General features: G+C 46.3%; 1 protein-coding gene across 1 annotated transcript in view; it reads right to left on the bottom strand.

The window, feature by feature from the left end:
* The window catches only part of obsl1a (obscurin like cytoskeletal adaptor 1a), a gene marked incomplete at its 5' end in the record, with an annotated part of 31,668 nt that extends 16,117 nt beyond the window's left edge, over positions 1-15,551 (bottom strand). Inside the window, 10 exons of the mRNA XM_079734246.1 lie at positions 2,062-2,337; positions 2,694-2,966; positions 3,148-3,308; positions 3,820-3,934; positions 5,314-5,589; positions 6,193-6,459; positions 6,834-7,142; positions 11,474-11,734; positions 13,693-13,962; positions 14,321-15,551. Of these exons, the coding sequence (XP_079590372.1) occupies positions 2,062-2,337; positions 2,694-2,966; positions 3,148-3,308; positions 3,820-3,934; positions 5,314-5,589; positions 6,193-6,459; positions 6,834-7,142; positions 11,474-11,734; positions 13,693-13,962; positions 14,321-15,551 (3,439 nt within the window). The remainder of the gene's footprint in view (positions 1-2,061; positions 2,338-2,693; positions 2,967-3,147; positions 3,309-3,819; positions 3,935-5,313; positions 5,590-6,192; positions 6,460-6,833; positions 7,143-11,473; positions 11,735-13,692; positions 13,963-14,320) is intronic.
* Between the last annotated feature and the right edge of the window lie 4,584 nt (positions 15,552-20,135).

Genomic DNA, 20,135 nt, shown 5'->3' with positions numbered 1-20,135 from the left:
AGATTCACATTCAGGGAAATTAGCACCCTAACGCTTTTATCCAAGCGACTTACTATAAGTACATTTGTCAGAAGAAGGTGAAACAACAAAATATCGCTGTCAGTACAGTGAGGATGTTCATCGAACCAAGTGTCAAGCACATAGTTAAGACGTTAAGTTAACCCATTCCCCCTAGACAACAAAGATAGCTAGGATAAGATGCTACACAACTAAGTACTATAACTAAGTACGACATACAATAAGTGCGTACAATAAGTGCCAGGACGTTCAAGTACCAGATCATCTTTGGCTAGTGCGAAGCTGACCATAACACGATCTTGGACTGTGTGTGGTTGATGGATGGTTGGAGCAGCCTCACCTGGCCCCAGTCACACTGATTGGACTCTGGGGCTGGTGAGGCTGCCACCTTGGTGTGTTGAGTAATCAATGCTTCCTCCTTCTCCCTCCCCATGGTGGTGTTCTCCCCTCACCACCTCCTCCTCCTGCTTCCTCCCCATGGTGGTGTTCTCCCCTCACCACCTCCTCCTCCTCCTCCTTCTTCCTCCCCATGGTGGTTATCTCCACTAACCACCTCCACCTCCTACTCCTCCTCCTCCTTCTCCCTCCCCATCGATGGGACCTCTCCTCACCACGTCTTCCTTCCTCCAAATGACTACCAGCTATAAAGGTACTTGGTTAGATTCCCAAATGTCCGGGCATCCTTGAGCAAGATTCCCCCCCTCAACCCAACCTGTCCCTGTATAGCTGGGGTTAAAAGCATCTTCTGACTCTACACTGTAAAAGACGGACTGTGAAATTCACAGTAACTTACTGTAAAAATATATCACAGTACTCTAACTGTAAAATAAAACACATTATTACATGGCTCCTCCAATGCCGTGTAACAACTTCCGGTGGTGAATTCTATTTGATAATTCACAGTTGCTAAGCATATAATGACCGCTGTCAAGGAAAGTCGATTTTTTGCCGTCTTTCGTATCACTCCGTAAGTAGTCCGGTTACTCAACCCCAGCATACTCGATTGCTCAGCGACGTCAATGTCTTTGGCGGACTATTTCTCTGCTGATGAACACTAGGAATCCTGGTAACAAATAAATTGTAAAAAGATACACTCTTTGAAGTTATTTTTTCGTTTTGGCAAGTAGCGTTGTAATAAGCGGGATAATGTATATGTAACCGGTGTATTGATAGTTATGTTATATTTCACCAATAATCCTTTTATTTCTTTAAATTATTATTTTCCCTTTATATATAAATGTATATTTGTTTCGAATGCTTTTGTTTTGGTACGTTGGGTTGTGTGTGGTCACTTCCTGTTTGTTTCGCGCTGTCCTCTCCAGTCGGAGAGTTGCCCTGCTGGAGAGAGGTAGGAATGTAGAGTGCTCCCGGTTTATTAATGTTAAGTTGTAAAACATGGTCAAACATAAAACAAACGTACATAATAATATTTATATTGTTTAGTGGGTAAACATACTTTTATATTCAGTTTGGCCGTCTTTGTTTGATTTGGCGCCTTTTGTGTCCCCTTGTTTAGAGTGCTCGTGAGACGGACAGCAATCACAGCACTAACGTATATATTAATGTGTTCCCACACAGGTATGTGAGCTTTCTTTTTGTGTGTTTTTATGTATTTGTGTATTTTTGTTTAATATCATTTGTTTAGTAGGCATGTTAATTCATGTTAATTCTAACATGTTCGCGAGTCGGAGAGAGAGTGCTTGTGAGACGGACAGCAATCACAGTACTGACGTATATATTAATGTGTTCCCACACAGGACCCACACAGAATAAAAGCTCCTGTGACAAATCAGCAGTTGTCTCCCGACTCATTGACACAACGCAGAATTAGCCGATGCAAGTTAAGGCCGGCTACATATAGAAGCAAGACACGTCCGCTTCGCGTCGGTGTCCGGTTTCGCCCTGTCGGGGCTTATTATCCCAATAATGACCGGCGTTCTATACATTAACCCTTACATAATTAACTGCAGAAACACATTAAATTACTGTGGATTTAACAGCCATTTTTTACAGTGTAAAATAACTACATCCATCAAGTCTCACCTGCGACGGTGACCAGGAAGGCCACGCAGTCATCCTGGGTGTCGCACACATACTCTCCGCCGTCGCCCCTGGAGACGGCAGGGACCACCAGGCTCCGCCGGGCCCCGTCTGCCTCCAGCAGCAGACCGGGGCCCTCCTCCACCTCCAGCCCGTCCCGGTACCAGCGCACAGGGGCGTCCAGCCGGGACAGCTGGCAGGACAGCTCCAGCCGCTCCGCCGGTCGCAGGGTCAGCTCCACCTCCGAGGCCTCGGGGGACACGATCCGGACCGGGGGCTCTGACAGGATCGTCAGAGGAGGAGGGCGGGGTAAACGTTAAGGACCTTGGTGGATCGTAGTGTAATGATTGTGATGAAATCACTGCCTTAAGATAGAATGATTGATGAGTTTGATTGAACTTCAGGGATAACAACAAACTTAGAATAGAAATAAGAATTTCCATTCTTGTTTTTTTATTTATATCTTTATATTTCAGGTTATTTATATATTGGGCCACTGAATCATTAAACTGAAAGTATCAAATCAAAAGCATGCTGCAGTGTTTTCACATCCTCCTTTGTACAAACAAACGATTATCCCTCCAACTATCCTTCAAATAAACGTTCCAACATCCCGCCATCCCAACCCCCTGTACCTGCGACTGTGAGCTGGAAGAAGACGGAGTCCCCGTCCGTGTCGCAAACGTACTCCCCCGAGTCCCCGGGCGCAGCGCGCAGGACGCTGAGGCTGCGGTACGGCCCCTCGCTGGCCAGCCGCACATTGCTGTCCTCCTCCACCACCACGCCGTCCTTGTACCAGCGCACCGTGCCTGTGGAACGCGACAGCTCGCACTGCAGCCGGACCTCGTCGCCGGTGTGGCGGTCCATTACCACGTCGTCCCGCGGCTCCACGATCATCACCGGGGGCTCTGCGGTGAAGAGGAGGTGAGGGGTGGGGTGGGGGGGTTAAGGTTTCTCAGGGAGTCACACTCTCCCCCTCCTCCTCCCCCCATACCCCCCTCCTCTCCTCCTCCCCTCCTCCTTCCCCTGTACTCCCCGCCTCTCCTCCTCCCCCCCGTACCCCCCTCCCCTCCTCCTCCCCTCTCATACCTCTCACGTTGACGTCAAACTCCACGCTGCGGTTGCCGCAGTGGCAGGTGTAGGTGCCGGCGTCGGCCACCTCGGCCGAACGGATGATCAGCCTCCGCAGACCGCCCTCTGCCTGCAGGGTGAAGTTATCACTGGGCTGGATCTCACGGCCGTCCTTCAGCCTGCAAGGGAGAAGGAGGAGGAGGTGGTGAGGGGAGAACACCGCCATGGGGAGTGAATGGGGGGAAGAGGAGGAGGAGGTGGTGAGGGGAAAACCATCCATGGGGAGGAGGAAGAGGAGGAGCTGGAACAGGAGGAGGAGGTGAGGGGAGAACACCAACATGGGGAGGGAGTAGGAGGTGGAGGAGAGGGGAGAACACCACCATGGTAAGGGAGGAGAGAGGAGGAGGTTAGGGAAGAACCCATCAATGGGGAGGGAGGAGGAGGAGGTTAGGGAAGAACCCATCCAGGGAGGAGAGTATGAGGAGGTTAGAGGAGAACCCATCCAGGGAGTAGAGGAGGAGGAGGTGGTGGTGACGGGAGAACACCACCATGGGGAGAGAGGAGGAGGTGGTGAGGGGACAACCCATCCATGGGGAGGGAGGAGAGAGGAGCAGGAGGTGGTGGTGAGGGGAGAACACCACCATTGGGAGGGAGGAGAGAGGAGGAGGAGGTGGTGAGGACAGGACATACCACACGACGGCGGCGTCAGCGCTGGAGACCTTGCAGTGGAGCACCACTGGGTCCAGCTCCATGGAGCTCCTGTGAAGGTCTTCCTCTGGGACGGGACTGAACTCCACCGGCGGGCCTGGGCGGGAGAGGGGAGAGGGTAGGGAGGAGCAGAGGGCGAGGCTTCAGATCAAAAGGAGGCATGCAGGAAAAGCGTGAAAGTGTTCACTGTCAGTAGAAACTGAAACTGAAAGTAAACTGAAGGTGAAACTGAAACTGCTGCCCAGATTGGGACTCAAAACTACACTGGGAGTAAGTTATGTGTGTTTATCCTGAGTGCTGCTTATGGTAGGCTATCATGCAGCTGACATTATAAGCTAATAAGCTAATTATATATCACTGAGATCTTGTCTCTTCTGGGTGTAATGTAACCTTTTACAGCAGTTTTTTTTTAGTTTGGTTTGAATGTTAACACATTATCATTATTATTACTAGATTATTTCATTCATTTCATAAACGTTTTGTGTCTTCATGGTAAATTCACAGTTAGAAGTTAAGATATGCACAGGTTTGAGCAGAAACCCCAGATAAGGCATTAGAACAATGGCAAAAATCCACACGATGTGAGGGATTTCAAGGAAACTCAAGAAACAATATCACATTCAGTATATTGAATGTTATTATTAGTATGATCACAGTAGAGTCTCACCACAGAGGAGGTACTCACATTAGAAGTTAAAGAAGAACTATTGGGTTTTTAAAAGAGTGAAAGATAGTTCAAGGCAGTTTAAAGGGAGAGTGACCCTTTAAACCAGGCCCCATTAAAGATGAACACAAATGGCAGAACTTGCTGCCGAAAACCCTCCGATAGAACCACCGTCTATCCGGCCAATCACCTTTAACCTCGACCCAAAACGTGGCAACATCGTCTGCCATTTGACAGGTATAAACTCCAGAGTGAGAGAGCTCGGACGATTGGATGACCAGCGACCTTCTATGCCCCGCCTCCAGAAAGTCTATCCCTGGTTGGTTGAAGATCTGTTCGTCATCCCTGTACCAGAAGACCTGAGCGTAAGGGTTCGTAACGTCGCACTCAAGCGTGATGGGTTCCCCTTGATCGTGGACCTTCGTTCTCTCCTCTTGGGGAACGTCGTAGAAATTGTTGATTTGAGGAGTGGCTACGGTTACTATTGAAAGTGGGTTAATAGGAAATTAAATGAATGGTTGGTGAACGTTTTTTATGTGTAGTATTGTTGACAACTGATTAAAAAAGGTGACTAGTATATCAATGTATTAATCAAAAGAGGCCCTCAACGAAAGCTTAGGTTCTGAGAACCAAATATATTTAGTATTTCCTGCAAATAGGATTGTTTTAAAAGCAAAGCAAATCCCTTTACAGTTTTGCTTATTTATTATGAGGGGAGCCAGAATGGGGGGAAATAGGGGATGGCAACAAATATCGGAAAATCGTTCAATTGTAATTTCTTCTGCGTTCATGGACAAAAAACACACGCTTACCTGCCACCTGCACGTTGAATTGAACAACATCCCCTGCGGCCTTGCAGGTGTAAACGCCAGAGTCGGACGCCTCGGCGGATTGGACGACGATCCTCCTCATGTTCCCCTCTGATTGGACTGTGAGGCCGTCGTTGGCCTGAAGCTCCGCCCCGTCTTTGAACCAGCTGACGTGGGCGAAGGCGTGAGACACCTCGCAGTACAGGACGATGGCGTCTCCGGATGCCACCGTCTTCTCTCTGTCCCGCTCTGACTGGGGGCTGAACTTCACCTCGGCAGCTAGTGAAACAAGGGACAAGGGTGTGAGATGCTCCGTTTCTTACTTAAGGACAATACGTCTGCGTGACCAAACCATCATTACCGTCCCTCCTGGCTTCAATAAAACATAAATTACCAATACATTTAGTGAAAATTACTTTTTTTTTTACAGATTCTGCTGAAGAGTATTTAGCGTGAGCATGCTCTAGACACGAATGCAAATATTTATATATAAATATATATAAAATAAATATACAATAGCAATATAGCATGAATGAAGTTTGTGGACAAATTAACCAATCACCATTAGAACTTTACAGTGTTGAAAGTCAAAATGTTTAAAATAAGTGCTATATTGTCCTTGTTATTTTCAGACCTGTTAGGGCATGTGAGGATCAAAGACAATCCTATCCTAATAATGGGGACACTTCCACACAGTTTATACGTAAACAAGCACACACACGATGATATCAATAGGCATTTTGGGGACCCGAAATAAAAAATTCTTAAAAATAAGAAATAGTGTGGAACCAAAGTACTAGAAATCCCATTTTCTTCCGTGCTTTTATAGTGAAGATCTCTTAGAAAGTAAAAGTAGGAGACAAACCACAGTAGGACACGTACTTTGGACCTTGAGAACGGCCGAGTCCCGTACTCCGTTGGCGATGAAGGTGACCTCGGCCGCATTGTCGGCCACGCGGGTCTCTCCGATGACCAGCGAGTGCTGGCCCTGGGCCTGCCGGATGGCGTACCGCCCGCCATGCTGCAGTTGGGTGCTGTTGAGGAACCAGGTGCCGGGGAGGGAGGCCGACAGCTCCAGGGAGAAGCGAGCCTCCTCTCCTTCTGCCACCTCGCAGCCCTGCAGCCACTGGCGAATCTTGGGCCCAGGAACTGGAGGGAAGCAGCCAGGCATAAGGGGTGTAAGGGGTAAAGCTAAGCTAAGCTAAGCTAAAGGTACAGCTCAGCTCAGCTACTGGGTAACACCCTACAAACTTAATTATGTTATTTGGCAGACAACACGCCAAATGCTGCTTGAATGTCAAATAGAACCTGGACGAAGTATTCTGTAGCAATTTGAATCAGAACATGATGGTTTAAACTTACGTCTGACCAGAAAATTCAGGTACAACGACATCAAAAATGACGTTAGATAAACATATAAAATAAGAATGAAAAGTAAAAAATCGGCAATAAACGTCAATGTACAAAATGACCTTAAATATAACGTATTTATTCACGTAACCTTGACAGTCGGCCGTACTAACCCAGATGGACGACGTTGGGGAACTCAACATGGCCGCTGCGGCCGTACTTGTTGATGCAGCAGACGCGGAAGCGGTAGTTCCCCTCGACGGGCACGCTGTCCCCCGTCACCTCTGTCTGGGTGGCTGTCTCGGAGGTGAAGCACTTGCTCCACTCCTGGGAGCCGACCTCCTGCCTCTCCACCACGAAGATTGAGCGGGTGGTGGCAGTGGTGGAGGGGGACGCAGGGACCCAGGAGAGCAGCACCCCGTTGGGGTACTCCACGTTCATCTGGACCCCCACAGGGCAGGTCGGGGGGCTGTGCCGGGCAGCTGTACCGGGACACAGGTCACAGCGGTTGGTTGAGGTTAGGGGTTCACACGGGTTTGAACTTGGCCACATTCAGGGTGGATTGGAAGAGTGAGCCCTCAACGTCTGAGAAGAATTGAACTATTCTGATCTTTTCTATAAGCTGGAAGAACAGTTAAACATGAAGTCTAGCATGAATAATGGCAGGAGCAAATCATTCCAATTTGTGTCTTTCTCATGTTTATGGCAAAAGAAGTTTGCATAAAATTGACATTTACATTTAGGGCATTTAGCAGACACTTTTACCCAAAGCGACTTGAATAAGTATATTTGTGAGAAGAAAGAGGAACAAGATATCTCTGTCGGTACAGTAAGTATGTTCATAGAACCAGTAGCATAAACATGTAGGACAAACACTATAATAATAATAATAATGCATTTTATTTATGGGCGCCTTTCTTGACACTCAAGGTCAACTTATAAAACCAAACATTCATAAGAGCAAACAAAAAACAACAAAAACAACAACATTATAAAACAGTGTGCAAGAGAAAAACAGTGGGTTCCTTCTAGTCCCAAGAATGCAACTGACTTAAAGAGTAGGCTTGGCTGAATAGATACGTTTTCAGGTGAGATTTGAAAGTGATAATGGAACTGGAGTGTTGGATGTCATGAGGCAGAGAGTTGCAGAGGTGGGGGGCTGAGCGACTGAATGCTCTTGACCCCATGGTAACCAGGCGAGCAAGTGGGAGGGTGAGCTGGATGGAGGAAGACGATCTGAGAGAACGGGTGGTTGTCTTGATATGGAGCAGCTCGGTAAGATACTGAGGGGCAAGATTGTTGATGGCCTTGAAAGTGAGAAGCAGGATCTTGTAAATGATGCGATATTTGATGGGGAGCCAATGGAGTTGCTGCAGGACAGGTGTTATGTGACTGATGGAGGGTTTTAGTAATGATACAGGCTTTGAGTATCATTTTTGTACCAGTTTTGTACCAGTTGTAATTTATGTATGGACTTAGCAGGTAAACCATAAAGGAGAGAGTTGCAGTAGTCCAAACGTGATGTGACCAGGATGTGAACCAGAATTTCAGCACTGTTGGAGGAGAGAGATGGGCGCAGGTGAGAGATGTTACGTAGGTGGAAGTAAGCTGACCGAGTGACATTATTGATAGGGGACTGAAATTATAGGATTGAGTCAGGATGACACCCAGACTCCTGACCTGGGGAGAGGGGGAAACTGATGAATTGTCAATGGAGATGGAGAAGTCATTTATTTTAGAGAGGGTGGATTTGGTGCCAATAAGGAGGATTTCAGTTTTATCACAGTTGAGTTTGGGAAAGTTTTGGGAGAATCAGGATCTGATTTCCTGAAGGCAATTCGAGAGGGAGATGGGAGGGAGGGTCGTGGTGGGTTTGATGGACAAGTAGAGCTGGGTATCATCTGCATAACAATCAAGGATCAAGGATCAAGGATGCTTTAATTGTCATTTAACATTTACATGAAAAACGAAATACAGTACTCAGGTCTCAGTGTGCTACCTAAAACCCTAGAATCAGTTTAACTTAAAATAAACTATTAATATAAATAAAGACATACTAAGATACAAAAATACATATTAAAAGAAGATATTTAAAGAAGGTTTGCAGCGTATTAATGAGTACAAGTGCAGCAGTAGATTCCTTGTTAGTAAGTTGATAAAGTCAAAGTGCAAATTCAAATCAGGTCAGCAGTCTGGGTCCTAGACATTAAAGTGCATAAGTGCAGTTAATCAGTGCATAATCAGGAGGTGTTTAGCAGTTCAACAGTCTTATGGCATCCAGGTAGAAGGTGTTCCTCAGCCTTGTTGTCCTTGCCCGGATGCTACGCAACCTCCTGCCTGAGGGAAGGAGGGTAAACAGTCCATGTGCTAGGTGGGTGGAGTCCTTCATGATGGAGGCTGCTCTGTCCTTGCATCTGGTGATGTAGATGGTTGACAGAGATGGCAAGCTGCAGCCGATGATTCGCTGGGCGGAGTTGACCACCCGCTGTAGTGCCTGCTTCTCTGCCACTTTGCAGCTGCAATACCACACAGTGATACAGGAAGTGAGGATACTCTCCACCACACACTTATAGAAGGATTTGAGTATGGCTGTGGACATGCCTGCCCCCTTCAACTTCCTTAGGAAGTAGAGCCGTTGATGGGCCTTCTTGATGGTGTGCATGGTATTCTCCCCCCAGGTGAGCGTGTTGGTAAGGTGCAGGCCAAGGTATCACGTAAGGTGCAGGCCAAGGTATCCATCTCTCACGGCACAGCCGTGAGAGATGTCCTTGCCAAAACTTTGCCAACGGAGCTGGCCAGTGTGTTGGATAACGAGAGAATGGTGAACTACATTAAAACTAGACCCCTGAAAAGCCGACTGTTTGCAATTTTGTGTGAGGAGATGGGAGCGGAGCATAAGGCCTTATTGCTCCATACGGAGGTCCGGTGATTGTCCCGCGAAAAGTTATGACGCAAAGCTGCTTGCAAGTGATGAATGCTGTGCGCGGCTTGCATACATGGCAGATACGTTTGCACGCACGAATGTGCGAATGCAAGGTCGAGATGAAAACCTTCTTTCAAGCACGGACAAAATCAACGGATTCCGTTCAAGAATCTCCCTCTGGCGATAGCATTTGGAAAGGAGTGACACTCTCGAAATGTTCCCCCTTCCCCCATGGCAAGAACAGGTCAACACTTCAGCCTTGTGCGAATTGATCAAAAAACACCTGAAATCACTTGAAGAGAAAATATCCTTTTATTTTCCCTCAGCCAACACCAACTCATTTGAATGGGTCAGGGACCCATATAGGTCTGTGGTTGATAAAGACACAAATTTGACTTTGCAGGAGCAAGAACAACTAATTGAACTGAAAGAAGATCGCACGTTAACACTGCTCCATGCAGACCTACAGCTGGATAGTTTTTGGTTGACTGCTGCCAAAGAATACCCAATCGTGGCAAACAAGGCTATCTCAACATTGCTCCCTTTCTCCAAAACATACCTCTGCGAGCTTGGCGTTTTCAAGTCTAACTGCAATAAAGACTAAAGACAGAGAACGTCTGTGATCAATTGATAAGGAACTACGCGTGTGCCTCTCATCAATTTCTGCCAGGATACCACGTTTGTGTGCATCTAAACAGGCCCAGATTTTACACTGAGTGAGTTTTAAGTCTTTGAACAATAAATGTAAAGGCTACTGTATTTTATTTATTTATTTTTAATAAATTTCACGTTTTTAACATGTTGGTGTGCCGTGGGATATTTTCCTTGTCTGAAGTGTGCCGTGGCACAAAAAAGGTTGAAAAACACTGCAGTAGAGGGCTGAGCACACAGCCCTGGGGACTGCCGGTGTTGAGGATGGTGGGTGAGGATGTGAGGTTATTAATCCTTACAGACTGAGGTATGTGGGTCAGGAAATCCAGTATCCAATTGCAGAGTGATGGAGCGAGACAGAGTGATGACAGTTTGTTGACCAGTGTCTGTGGGATGATTGTATTGAAAGCAGAACTAAAATCAAGAAAAAGTAGTCTCACATATGAATTGCTAGTCTCCAGATGTCTGGAACTGAATATTATATTCATGGGAAAAATGGCCAAAAGGGAGGAGATAGATAATGAACAGGAGGGATCCAAGGACAGAACCTTGGGGTACGCCAGAGGAGAGGGGGGAAGAATGGGATCTAAATGTTTTGAGTTGGACAAACTGAGTACGTCCTGACAGATATGATTTAAACCAGTCCAGAGGTGTGTCAGATATTCCAAGGTAGGCTAATCGGTCGATGAGGATGGTGTGGGAAATGCTGTCAAAAGCTGCACTCAGGTCCAGGAGGATCAGGATGGTGAGTAGTCCAGTGTCCGCAGCCATGAGGAGGTCATTGGGTATTTTAACAAGAGCTGTTTCGGTGCTATGAAGTGGGCGAAAGCCTGATTGGAACTGTTCGTAAAGACTATTATGAGAGAGGTGATCATGAATCTGAGAGGCAACTTTTTTTTCCAGAACTTTTGAGAGGAAGGGGAGGTTGGAGATTGGGCGGAGATTGTTGAAGTTGCTGGGGTCAGCACCGGGTTTCTTGAGAATAGGGGTTATTGCAGCAAATTTAAGGGTTGACAGAACAGTTCCAAAGATGAGAGAGGAATGGATAATTGCAGTTAAAAGAGGGGTCAGGGATTGAATGCAACCTTTAACGAGTATTTAAGGGAGAGGATCAAGTTGACTAGCGGGCATATATTGTATTGTTGCAATATTCGAAGGCTGCTGGTTCCATCCTGTATCAAAAATGTCAGTTGCTTAGATAATAGCTAAAATAACTATATAGTACTTCCTGAACTTTACCTTTCACTTTGAGACGGCAGGATGTTTTTGATCGCCCCGTCACAAAGGTCACGACCCCGGTGTCCTGGTGGGCCACGTTGATGAACACAAGGACGTGGGTTTGGTTGAAGGACTTGAGGATGGTTTGGTGCGTCTCGCGGAGCTTCAGGCCGTCCTTGAACCAGTGTACCTCCAGGTCGTCCGCCTCCACCTCCACGCAGAACGCTGCGTTCTCCCCCTCCAGCACCTCCAGCTTGCGGGGTAGTTTGCGCACAATCGTCCCTGACAGAGAAAGACAACTCAGTGTATTAATCTTTTTATTTATAATTTGTCATAGACACAGGCCAATTTTAGCCATGTGTCTTTGCTAATGCTTTACTATATATAAAGATGGACACATTAACAGCAGATACATTGTCCTCAACAGCATGCATTAAAGGGACAATATGCAAATTGTTGAGTTTGAAATGTGCTCTAAAGACATTCTGTCATGATGATGCTAACTTTAAGGCGGTGGGGTCTAGGTTGATTGTGTTGACTCTGCAGCAGTCTAGAGTAATCTAATGGTACGTTTCATAACAAGGCTCTCTTTTGAGGGTTTGGAGAGAGTAGAGAGAGGAAATGATGAGGAGAGAGTATTTTTTCTCTCCAAAGTGTACACTGGAACCAGCTAATCATGCACAAATTTTTTTTTTGAATGTATCCTTTAAGAAAAAAATCTCTTATCATCTCTTATAATCTAACTTAAAGCTAGGGTGGGTAATTTGGGAGAAAACAGCCATTGAGATTCCCTTGTGTTCTCTCTGGTCTCTCCCTGCCACGCTCTACCTGCTGTAGCTCCTCCCTCCGAACGTCATTTATAAGCGTTCATGTGAATTCAGTTACATTGACGAAACACCATGTCCGATTCTGAGGTAATTAAACATTAGTGCTGATAACTACATAAGTTATATTGAGCATCAACATCTTACTCACAGACATACCATGTATGTTATCTTAAAATCATTGTAATTGCGCTGGTAGGCCTAAGAAAAGTAGCTGTATCTGCCAAGCAAGATAGCAAACTAATTGCAACTGTAATTCGTTAGCATAAGCTGCCAGAGCTAGTAACCTGGTCATCAATATTATATACGTATATATATTATTTTAATATTATATACATCACTTTATACGTTTTGAAGTGATGAATTATACTACAATAACGCTTATTTTTTGCATTATAAGAGTGTACAAGAAGAGAGCCCAGATGGCTCTGTGGACGATTATGTCCCAGGTCCTAGCAGCACAGGACATGGGATATATAGGGTCAGCGGACGGCCTGCTGCTAGAGGCAGGCAGCCTAGGGGCAGAGGCAGGGGCAGAGAAAGGGGACGAGGTCGCTGTCGGGGAGGTCTTGACAGGGTAGGGCAAGAGGACATGGCCCGTGTGGAAACACGGGCCGTGTGATTCAACGAATCACAAATGAGCAGGAATGTTTATTTCATATCATACTTTAACAAAAAAAATCAGGGTAGCCAATTGTCAGTATAAATGTGTAATAAGTAATTGTACATTTCATATGGAAAATGGAATATCATATGCTACACTTCCCTCGCTGTGCTTATCTTGGCAGTTGTGTCAAAGTAGCTTTTACACAAACGTGACTCTAACGTAACGTAACTCTCTACATCGCTCATAAGCCACGCCAATGTTTACTCTGGTTTTATTTCGAGCTCTCTCCGCCTCCCTTTTAGTAGCTGTCCTTTCAACAAGCGTCTTCCTCTTTTTTTCACTGTCTTAGCGGTGTTAGTTGTTGGTATCCGGGGAATGGGAAATTAAGGGGCCGTTGATGAAGACATTGCTATTCATTTGTTGTCCGCCGTAGTAGTACAAAACTGTCAGACTGCTAGGCTCGTGAACGCTCATGCAGGGACGCACCAACGTCGTTGACAAGGCTTTAAAGAAAAAAAAATCCTACAATTTGAAACAATTTGAAAAACGTCAAAAGAAAAGTTAAAAGGCAGCAATAAACAGTACGTCAATGTACAAAAAGAATGGTGAGGAGAGTGTGTTTTTGTTTCTCCAAAGCGTACACTTGAACTGGCTTGAAATCGCTGATCTTGCCCATTTTACCACTAACACTTCCTCTCTTATCACCTTATCTTGTGTCTCTTATAACCACATCTTGTGTCTCATAAGCTTATCTTATAGAAAAAAATAAGTCCCATCATCCTTACATAATTTGAAACCTTGCGTGTTACCTTTCACCGTGAGCTCGGCGATGCTCTTCCCGCCGTCGGGCATCTCACAGAGGTACACCCCGTCGTCGTCTGCCCCCACGTCGCGGATGGTGAGCCGGCGCCGCGTCCCCTTCTGCTCCATGCCGTATTTACTGCTGGCCGCCAGCCGCTTGTCCTCCAGGTACCATGCCGCCGACATGACCTCGTCTGGCACGTCACACTCCAGCACGGCCACGCCCCTCTCGCTCACCTCCACGTCTGTCAGCGGCTGCTTGAAGCGCACCGCCGGACCTGGCGGAGGGGGTCGAGGGAGAAAGTTAAGTCTGCCATTTTATTCAGCCGTGACCAAAATAAACTGTTTTGAAAGCAGATGACAATAGATATGATATTATATTCTGAACTAAGACCTAAGAAATATGATGTAAAAATCATATTTCATGAAATATTCATGTAAAAATAACGTTTGAACATTAATTGTTTTCAAACTTCATGTTTACATATTCAGCATATGTTTTATTCAGTATAACACTTAGGAGGCTTTTTACTTATCATACTTTTTTCTAACATCCTGCATTTATGAGTACAATCCTACAGCATCAAGCTGATTTTGTAAAACCACAGAATTTGACAGAGAGAAAGCCCCGCCTACCTTTGACGGACAGCTGAACAGCACTGAGCGTATTCCCCAATGTGTTGGACGCGGCGCAGACGTAAAGCCCAGAGTCCTGAACCTTACTGTACAGCACCTTCAGAGTGTAGTAGCCCTCTCTATCCTCAAAGATGTAATGACGCCTCCCGGCATCTAGAGGCACTCCGTCTTTCTTCCAGATGATCTCGGGCTTTGGCTTCCCGGTCACAAAGCACCGGAACTTGGCGTGCTTCCCCTCAGAGACCGCAAACTTCTTGACCTTGGGGGCGTTCTCCGACGGTTCCTCGGCGTACCTCAGCAGGTTTTGTCGCCCGCCGCGCCCCTGCTTCGGAGACCACTGGTTGCCCGATGACTTTTTGCCCTCCCCTCGCTCTGGGACCGCCTCCACCAACAGGACGGCGCCTGCCAAGGCCTGGCCGTGGCAGTTGGCGGCGCGGCACGTGTACACGCCCTTGTCGGGCAAGCGCGTACGGAAGATCTTGAGCTGGAACCAGTTGCCGTCCTGGATGCTGACGCTGAAGTGGGCGCTCTCAAAGATGTTGTTGAGCTTCTTGCCGTCCTTCTCCCAGACCACCTCGGGTAGCGGCGTCCCCCACAGCTTGCAGGAGAAGGCTGCGTCCTCCCCCCGGTCCACGCGCAGCGAGATGGGCTTGATGAGGAAGCGCGCCGCGTCGTCTGCAGGTAGGCCCACGCGTCCGTAGTCTTCCTCCTGGGGAATTCGCTTGTCCATGACCTCAGCGCTCGGATTCCTCACACATTCTCCATTCGACTGCTCTCTGGACTCAGTACTGTTCAGGTTCCCCGCCGTGGTTTGTTGTCCGTTGATGTAGCCGTTGAGCTGTCCCCCCGATTCCCCGTCTTCAAGGTTCACCGACGGCCTTGTGCCGTTGTGTACCCCTGCCTGTGTGGACCCCTCCTGCTGTGGAGTGACCGCTCCTTCCACCTTGAGGGACGCGGCTGCGTAGGTCTCACCCACGCTGTTCCTGGCCTTGCAGGTGTACTGACCGGCGTCCTGCGGCGTCACTGCGCAGATGGTGAGCAAGTAGGCTTTCCCATCCTCCGAGATCTGGTAGCGTCCCTCGGACAGGATCTGGACGTTCTTACGCTCCCACACCACGTCGGGTCGCGGGTCTCCGCCAATCTGGCACTTAAGTGTGGCGTTGACGCCGCACTGCACTACCACGGGACGGGGGTAGCCCAGGACACGGGGGGCTCCTCCGAAAATCTCCATGATGGGTAGGGTCTCAGTGTCTGCTAATGGAGGACGTAAAGGAAGGCACTGTTTTGGCTGAAGTCGTTCAGATCGTTCTCGGGATCTTTTCTGGAGTAACTGCAAGGGAAAATGTGACCAAGTTTAGTGGAAAATGTATTTAAATGTATCTTCATGAAGTTCACAGAAACTATAAAAAGCATTTTTGGATTGAAAATGCCACCTGCAATCTATTTAAAGGAAGGGTTTAGATTTAAAATGTAATTGCATTCATGGTTCATACACTAGAATGTAGATGCAGAAGCAAAACATTAATATGTATCCATACAAGTTATTTTCCTATTCACTATGCTTTCTAATTAACAACAAATTAAAAAGAAAAATGCTGCTAAAACCAGAAATATGGGGACAGAAAGTGAAAAGTTTTGTCAAAACCCCCGACTTCTTCCTAGAGTGTGTGTGAGTTTCCCAGCTGGTGCTGCTCTTCACTGAAGGGATTATTTATAAAACCAGTCTGTCCTAAAAAAGCTGTAACAGAGGCCATGTGTCACAGGCCCCAAGAATGGAGTCCCGTCACACCTGAAGTCAGTCCCCTCAAAGAACTCTGTGATACATAATCTACAGGCCTTTAACACTCTGATGACCTATACTGTCTCATAGGACAATACTCTAAAAGCAGATGTTAGTCAGAGTATGAGTAAGAGCTGCTGAAGAGCTACCATAGAACCCTAGCTGAAACGCAAATGTATTTTGTTTTTGTTTTATGGGATCGCTTCTTGTTTTTCTTTTCATTGACTGTCAACTAAGAAAGAGGTCTTCAAATTGTGATATGGGTTAAACCCTATAGATTTCTTGATGGCTCGTTATTTCCTACAGATTTTAAATGAGTCCAAAACTGATGTGGGGCATTTTAGGCACTGTATCAATAATGATAGTGATAGTGTTCTTGATACTGTTATTGTTTGTTAGCATAAACATAGAACGCTATTTTGACAGAGCATAATATTGATTAATAAAGAATCCAAAAAAATAATTATAGTACATTTTAGTCCATCACATATTGCAATAGTTTAGCTAAAGGATACACTTGCCGCCGTTGTCTGCGTTCTCTTTTCATTAGCACCAAAAATCCGTAACTTCAGGGTTCATCCTCAAGCAAAAGCTTCAAGCGGCTATTGACCCACTCTCCTCAGCTGAACTTCAATGGGAACAACCTCTGACCTCACTCTCGATAGCTTCGAGAACCCAGCTAAATATGACGAACGCTGTTGTGCATGGATCAACAGTATTGACGCATCTCTGTGAGTTTTGAAGGTCCATTATGACCAGACCTTGTACTAAGGTTCCTCAGGTGAGCATTCCACAGGCCTCACAAGAGATTTGAAAACTGGGGACTGGTGTGCTTTCTTTGCTGGGACTGTAGACGTTCTAGCGGGCTACAAGGGGATTCCCAGAGGTTAGGGTCCGTTCCTGGATGGATCACCACTCAGAATAGCAGAAAGTGAGTCGTAGAAAGTGGCAGACAGGTTGCCAAGGTGGTAGGGATCATGCATGCTACTCACTGACGAATGCTCTGTCCGTGCGTATCCATGTCCTCATAATGTCATTGTCCCCGAACCGAGGAGGACGAAGAGTGGGTGTTAGAGAGTGAGTAAAACAGAAAAAGACGAGAGAGATTTGGGTGGGGGGGGGGGGGGGGGGTGTCTGAGCGAGAGAGAGAGAGAGAGAGAGAGAGAGAGAGAGGTAGGCAAGGCATTTCTAAATGCTTTACCAGCTGCTGTCACTGCTAGAGACAACCTAAAAATACCCCGCCAGCTTCGATGACAGAAGGGTAGATAAAGTTAGCTGCCCCACTAACAGAGGCACTGCCGCAAGATAGCTTGGGGGAAGGCTGAAGCTCTGGGATGGATCAGAGCTAGCTTAACAGATACCCAGAGCTTGAACTCTGAAGGGAAGGACACCCCAAAAACATACATCGCTGAACTCTTGGCTAGTGATGCCTCTTAGCTAATATTTAAATATAGAGCTCATCACAGCTCCACACATTGTATTGGGCTGTGTAGGCAATGGCCAAGTGAAATGTGGATAGGACAGAAAAATGATGGGTATCACTCTTGCTTTTCAAAATGTATTAGATGTAGATTTAATAATTAATGCTTTTATGCAAAGCAACTTGCTTGAGACGTTGAGAGCTAATTTTAATTTGATAATTTAATATAAATAGGTTTCCTCATAAATATTGATCTCTATACATTATAGAGATTTTATAGCAGTTGGGGAATTCAGTATACATACATAGGTGGACATCATACATGACATCATGCGGCATGCATGTGAATGGATCACCCCCTCCGTCCCTCCCGAGGCAGTGAGCGGTGATAAGGCCTTCCAGAGTAGTCGCTGATAAGAGACGCCTGGTGGAAGTGCTGTGGGGCCGTTAGGAATTCCTCACCACCAAGGTGTTGGGGAAATGTGGGAAACGTTTGACCTATGTTTCATAGAAGGAGGGCAAATAGAGCAGTGTGCAAAATAAAGGGGTATCAGAGCATCCAAGAACCCTGGATTGACGCCTGAGAGCCTCCACAACAACATTTTGGGAGGCAGTGTTTTTTAAGACACCACAGAGTGGCCGACTCAGGAGCTGCAAGGGGCCTTGAGTCTGTTTTCAGCATCGCACTTGAGTGCCACCAGGTATTTCAGACCCTGATAGAGTCACCCTAACTAATAGCTTCTTAGCGGCCCCTAGTGGCTTGAGTTGTAGCTACGGATATAGCTTTACCATATTCAGGCGACAAAGGCGGACGATTTATAGAGAAAAAGTCTTTGGGTGGATTAATTCATCGATGGTTGAGCTTGGTTCTCAAGAAAAAATCTAGTTCTTATATTAATAGCTGAGTTAATAGGTTTAATGTATCCCGAAACCCATTGACTTCCTATCAAGATGCAGTTGACTTGGTATTATATGTTGGTCTCGAACATTGCTTTGTGAGAGTTGAGGAAGCTTAGCGCCATGACTCAAAGCCACGAGCAGCTGTCTGTCTCGAATAACATTAAACCTGGAACCAGGGGATGAAACACACACACACACACACACACACACACACACACACACACACACACACACACACACAACTTTGTTTCAGAGATAGTTTCAATATCAAACTGCACCACCCTGGCATTAACAGTTGTTTGTTAACACGTTAACGTGACGTGAAGTGAAAATGCAGGTAGCTGCAAAAAAGTGCAACCAATTTTAGATATTTTTAGATATATTTGTTAAAATAGTACCTTTGTGATGCAATCATTGTTCCCTGAGCTATAAATCTCAAAGGAAACCCAAAACCTACATCTACATCCCTGAACAAGGGCCCGTATCCTAAACTATGGGAACTCCTGAATGATTGACCGTTCGGTTGCAGCCAACCTCGTGTCCGTCTTGACAGCCATGGTTGAACGTACGTCATTGGAGAATTTGAATGCACGTCTGTTGCCAGGAACGGAAATACAGGTTCACAAACTCTCACGTACTTGATTAATAGGGTTGGGTATTAATGCCCTACTGTGTGTGTGTGTGTGTGTGTGTGTGTGTGTGTGTGTGTGTGTATGGGCACATGTTCCTATGACAATATGTGCGTGCGTGTATACTGTGTGTTCCTGTGTGTGTTAGAACCTTCAAATGAAACCCGTATCCATACAGTTAATCTAAGAGGTTCAAGCTCAACGTGGTGACATAAATAGGTGCACACCATTATGTCTCGCCTCTCAGAACAGGTTCCATACCCTCAAATCCCGCTACACACTGGCAGCAGCTCACAGCCAAAGAAAGGTATTGGCTGGAATTCAAATCGGGGGGAAAAGTGGCCCCTAAGGGCCCAAAGTGAATCTTCAGGAGCTTAGCCAGCGGCCGGATTTCAGTGTTTATGAGGATGATGAAGTCATGCGGTTGAAAGGTGCGTGTGTGGACAGGAGAGACAGCAATGGCGACGGCTGGGATTCTTGAGTGAGATCTGCTCTGCTCCAGTCGCTGAGATGAAGAGATGTTTTTTTTTGCGGCTCACAGGAGGACTCACTTTGTAAGGGCATGTTCTGACAATACTTCAGGCTACGCAGCTTAGATATCTATTCACTCTGCTTTGATTGTATTGTTTATTGTGTGCTTATATGACAGGTTCATGCGAAAAAGAGCATATGTTAGCAGCTAATGCCAATGAACAATGTAACGTGCAGGCCTAAAGGTTAACGTTGCTCTGATTTGTTCGGTTGATGTTGTAGTTTGTGTTTTATGCTATGCTCTGAGGACAGTGCCACCACCTGGCCAAAATCCCACATTACATATTTAACTTAGGATGAGAGCTAAAAGTGCTTTCGATAAAGACAAGAGGAGAGTTTTAGTACTATCTACATTTACAGAATGCTTTCTAATGCTTTTCTAATTCTAATGTATTTCGGCCCTATATCCATCAATGATATGTGTTCCAGTGCAGTGTGTGTGTCCGTGTAGCGTGTTTGCATCTGTCAACCTTGTCTATATATAAGGAATGCATAGTTTAAGTCTTGCCCTCAGACAGGTGCTCGGGGGGAGACAGGTCTGGACATGGTTAGAGT

Source organism: Pollachius pollachius, assembly GCF_949987615.1.
Source record: "Pollachius pollachius genome assembly, chromosome: 4".
Lineage (NCBI taxonomy): Eukaryota > Metazoa > Chordata > Actinopteri > Gadiformes > Gadidae > Pollachius > Pollachius pollachius.
This window is presented reverse-complemented; position numbering and strand designations above follow the sequence as displayed.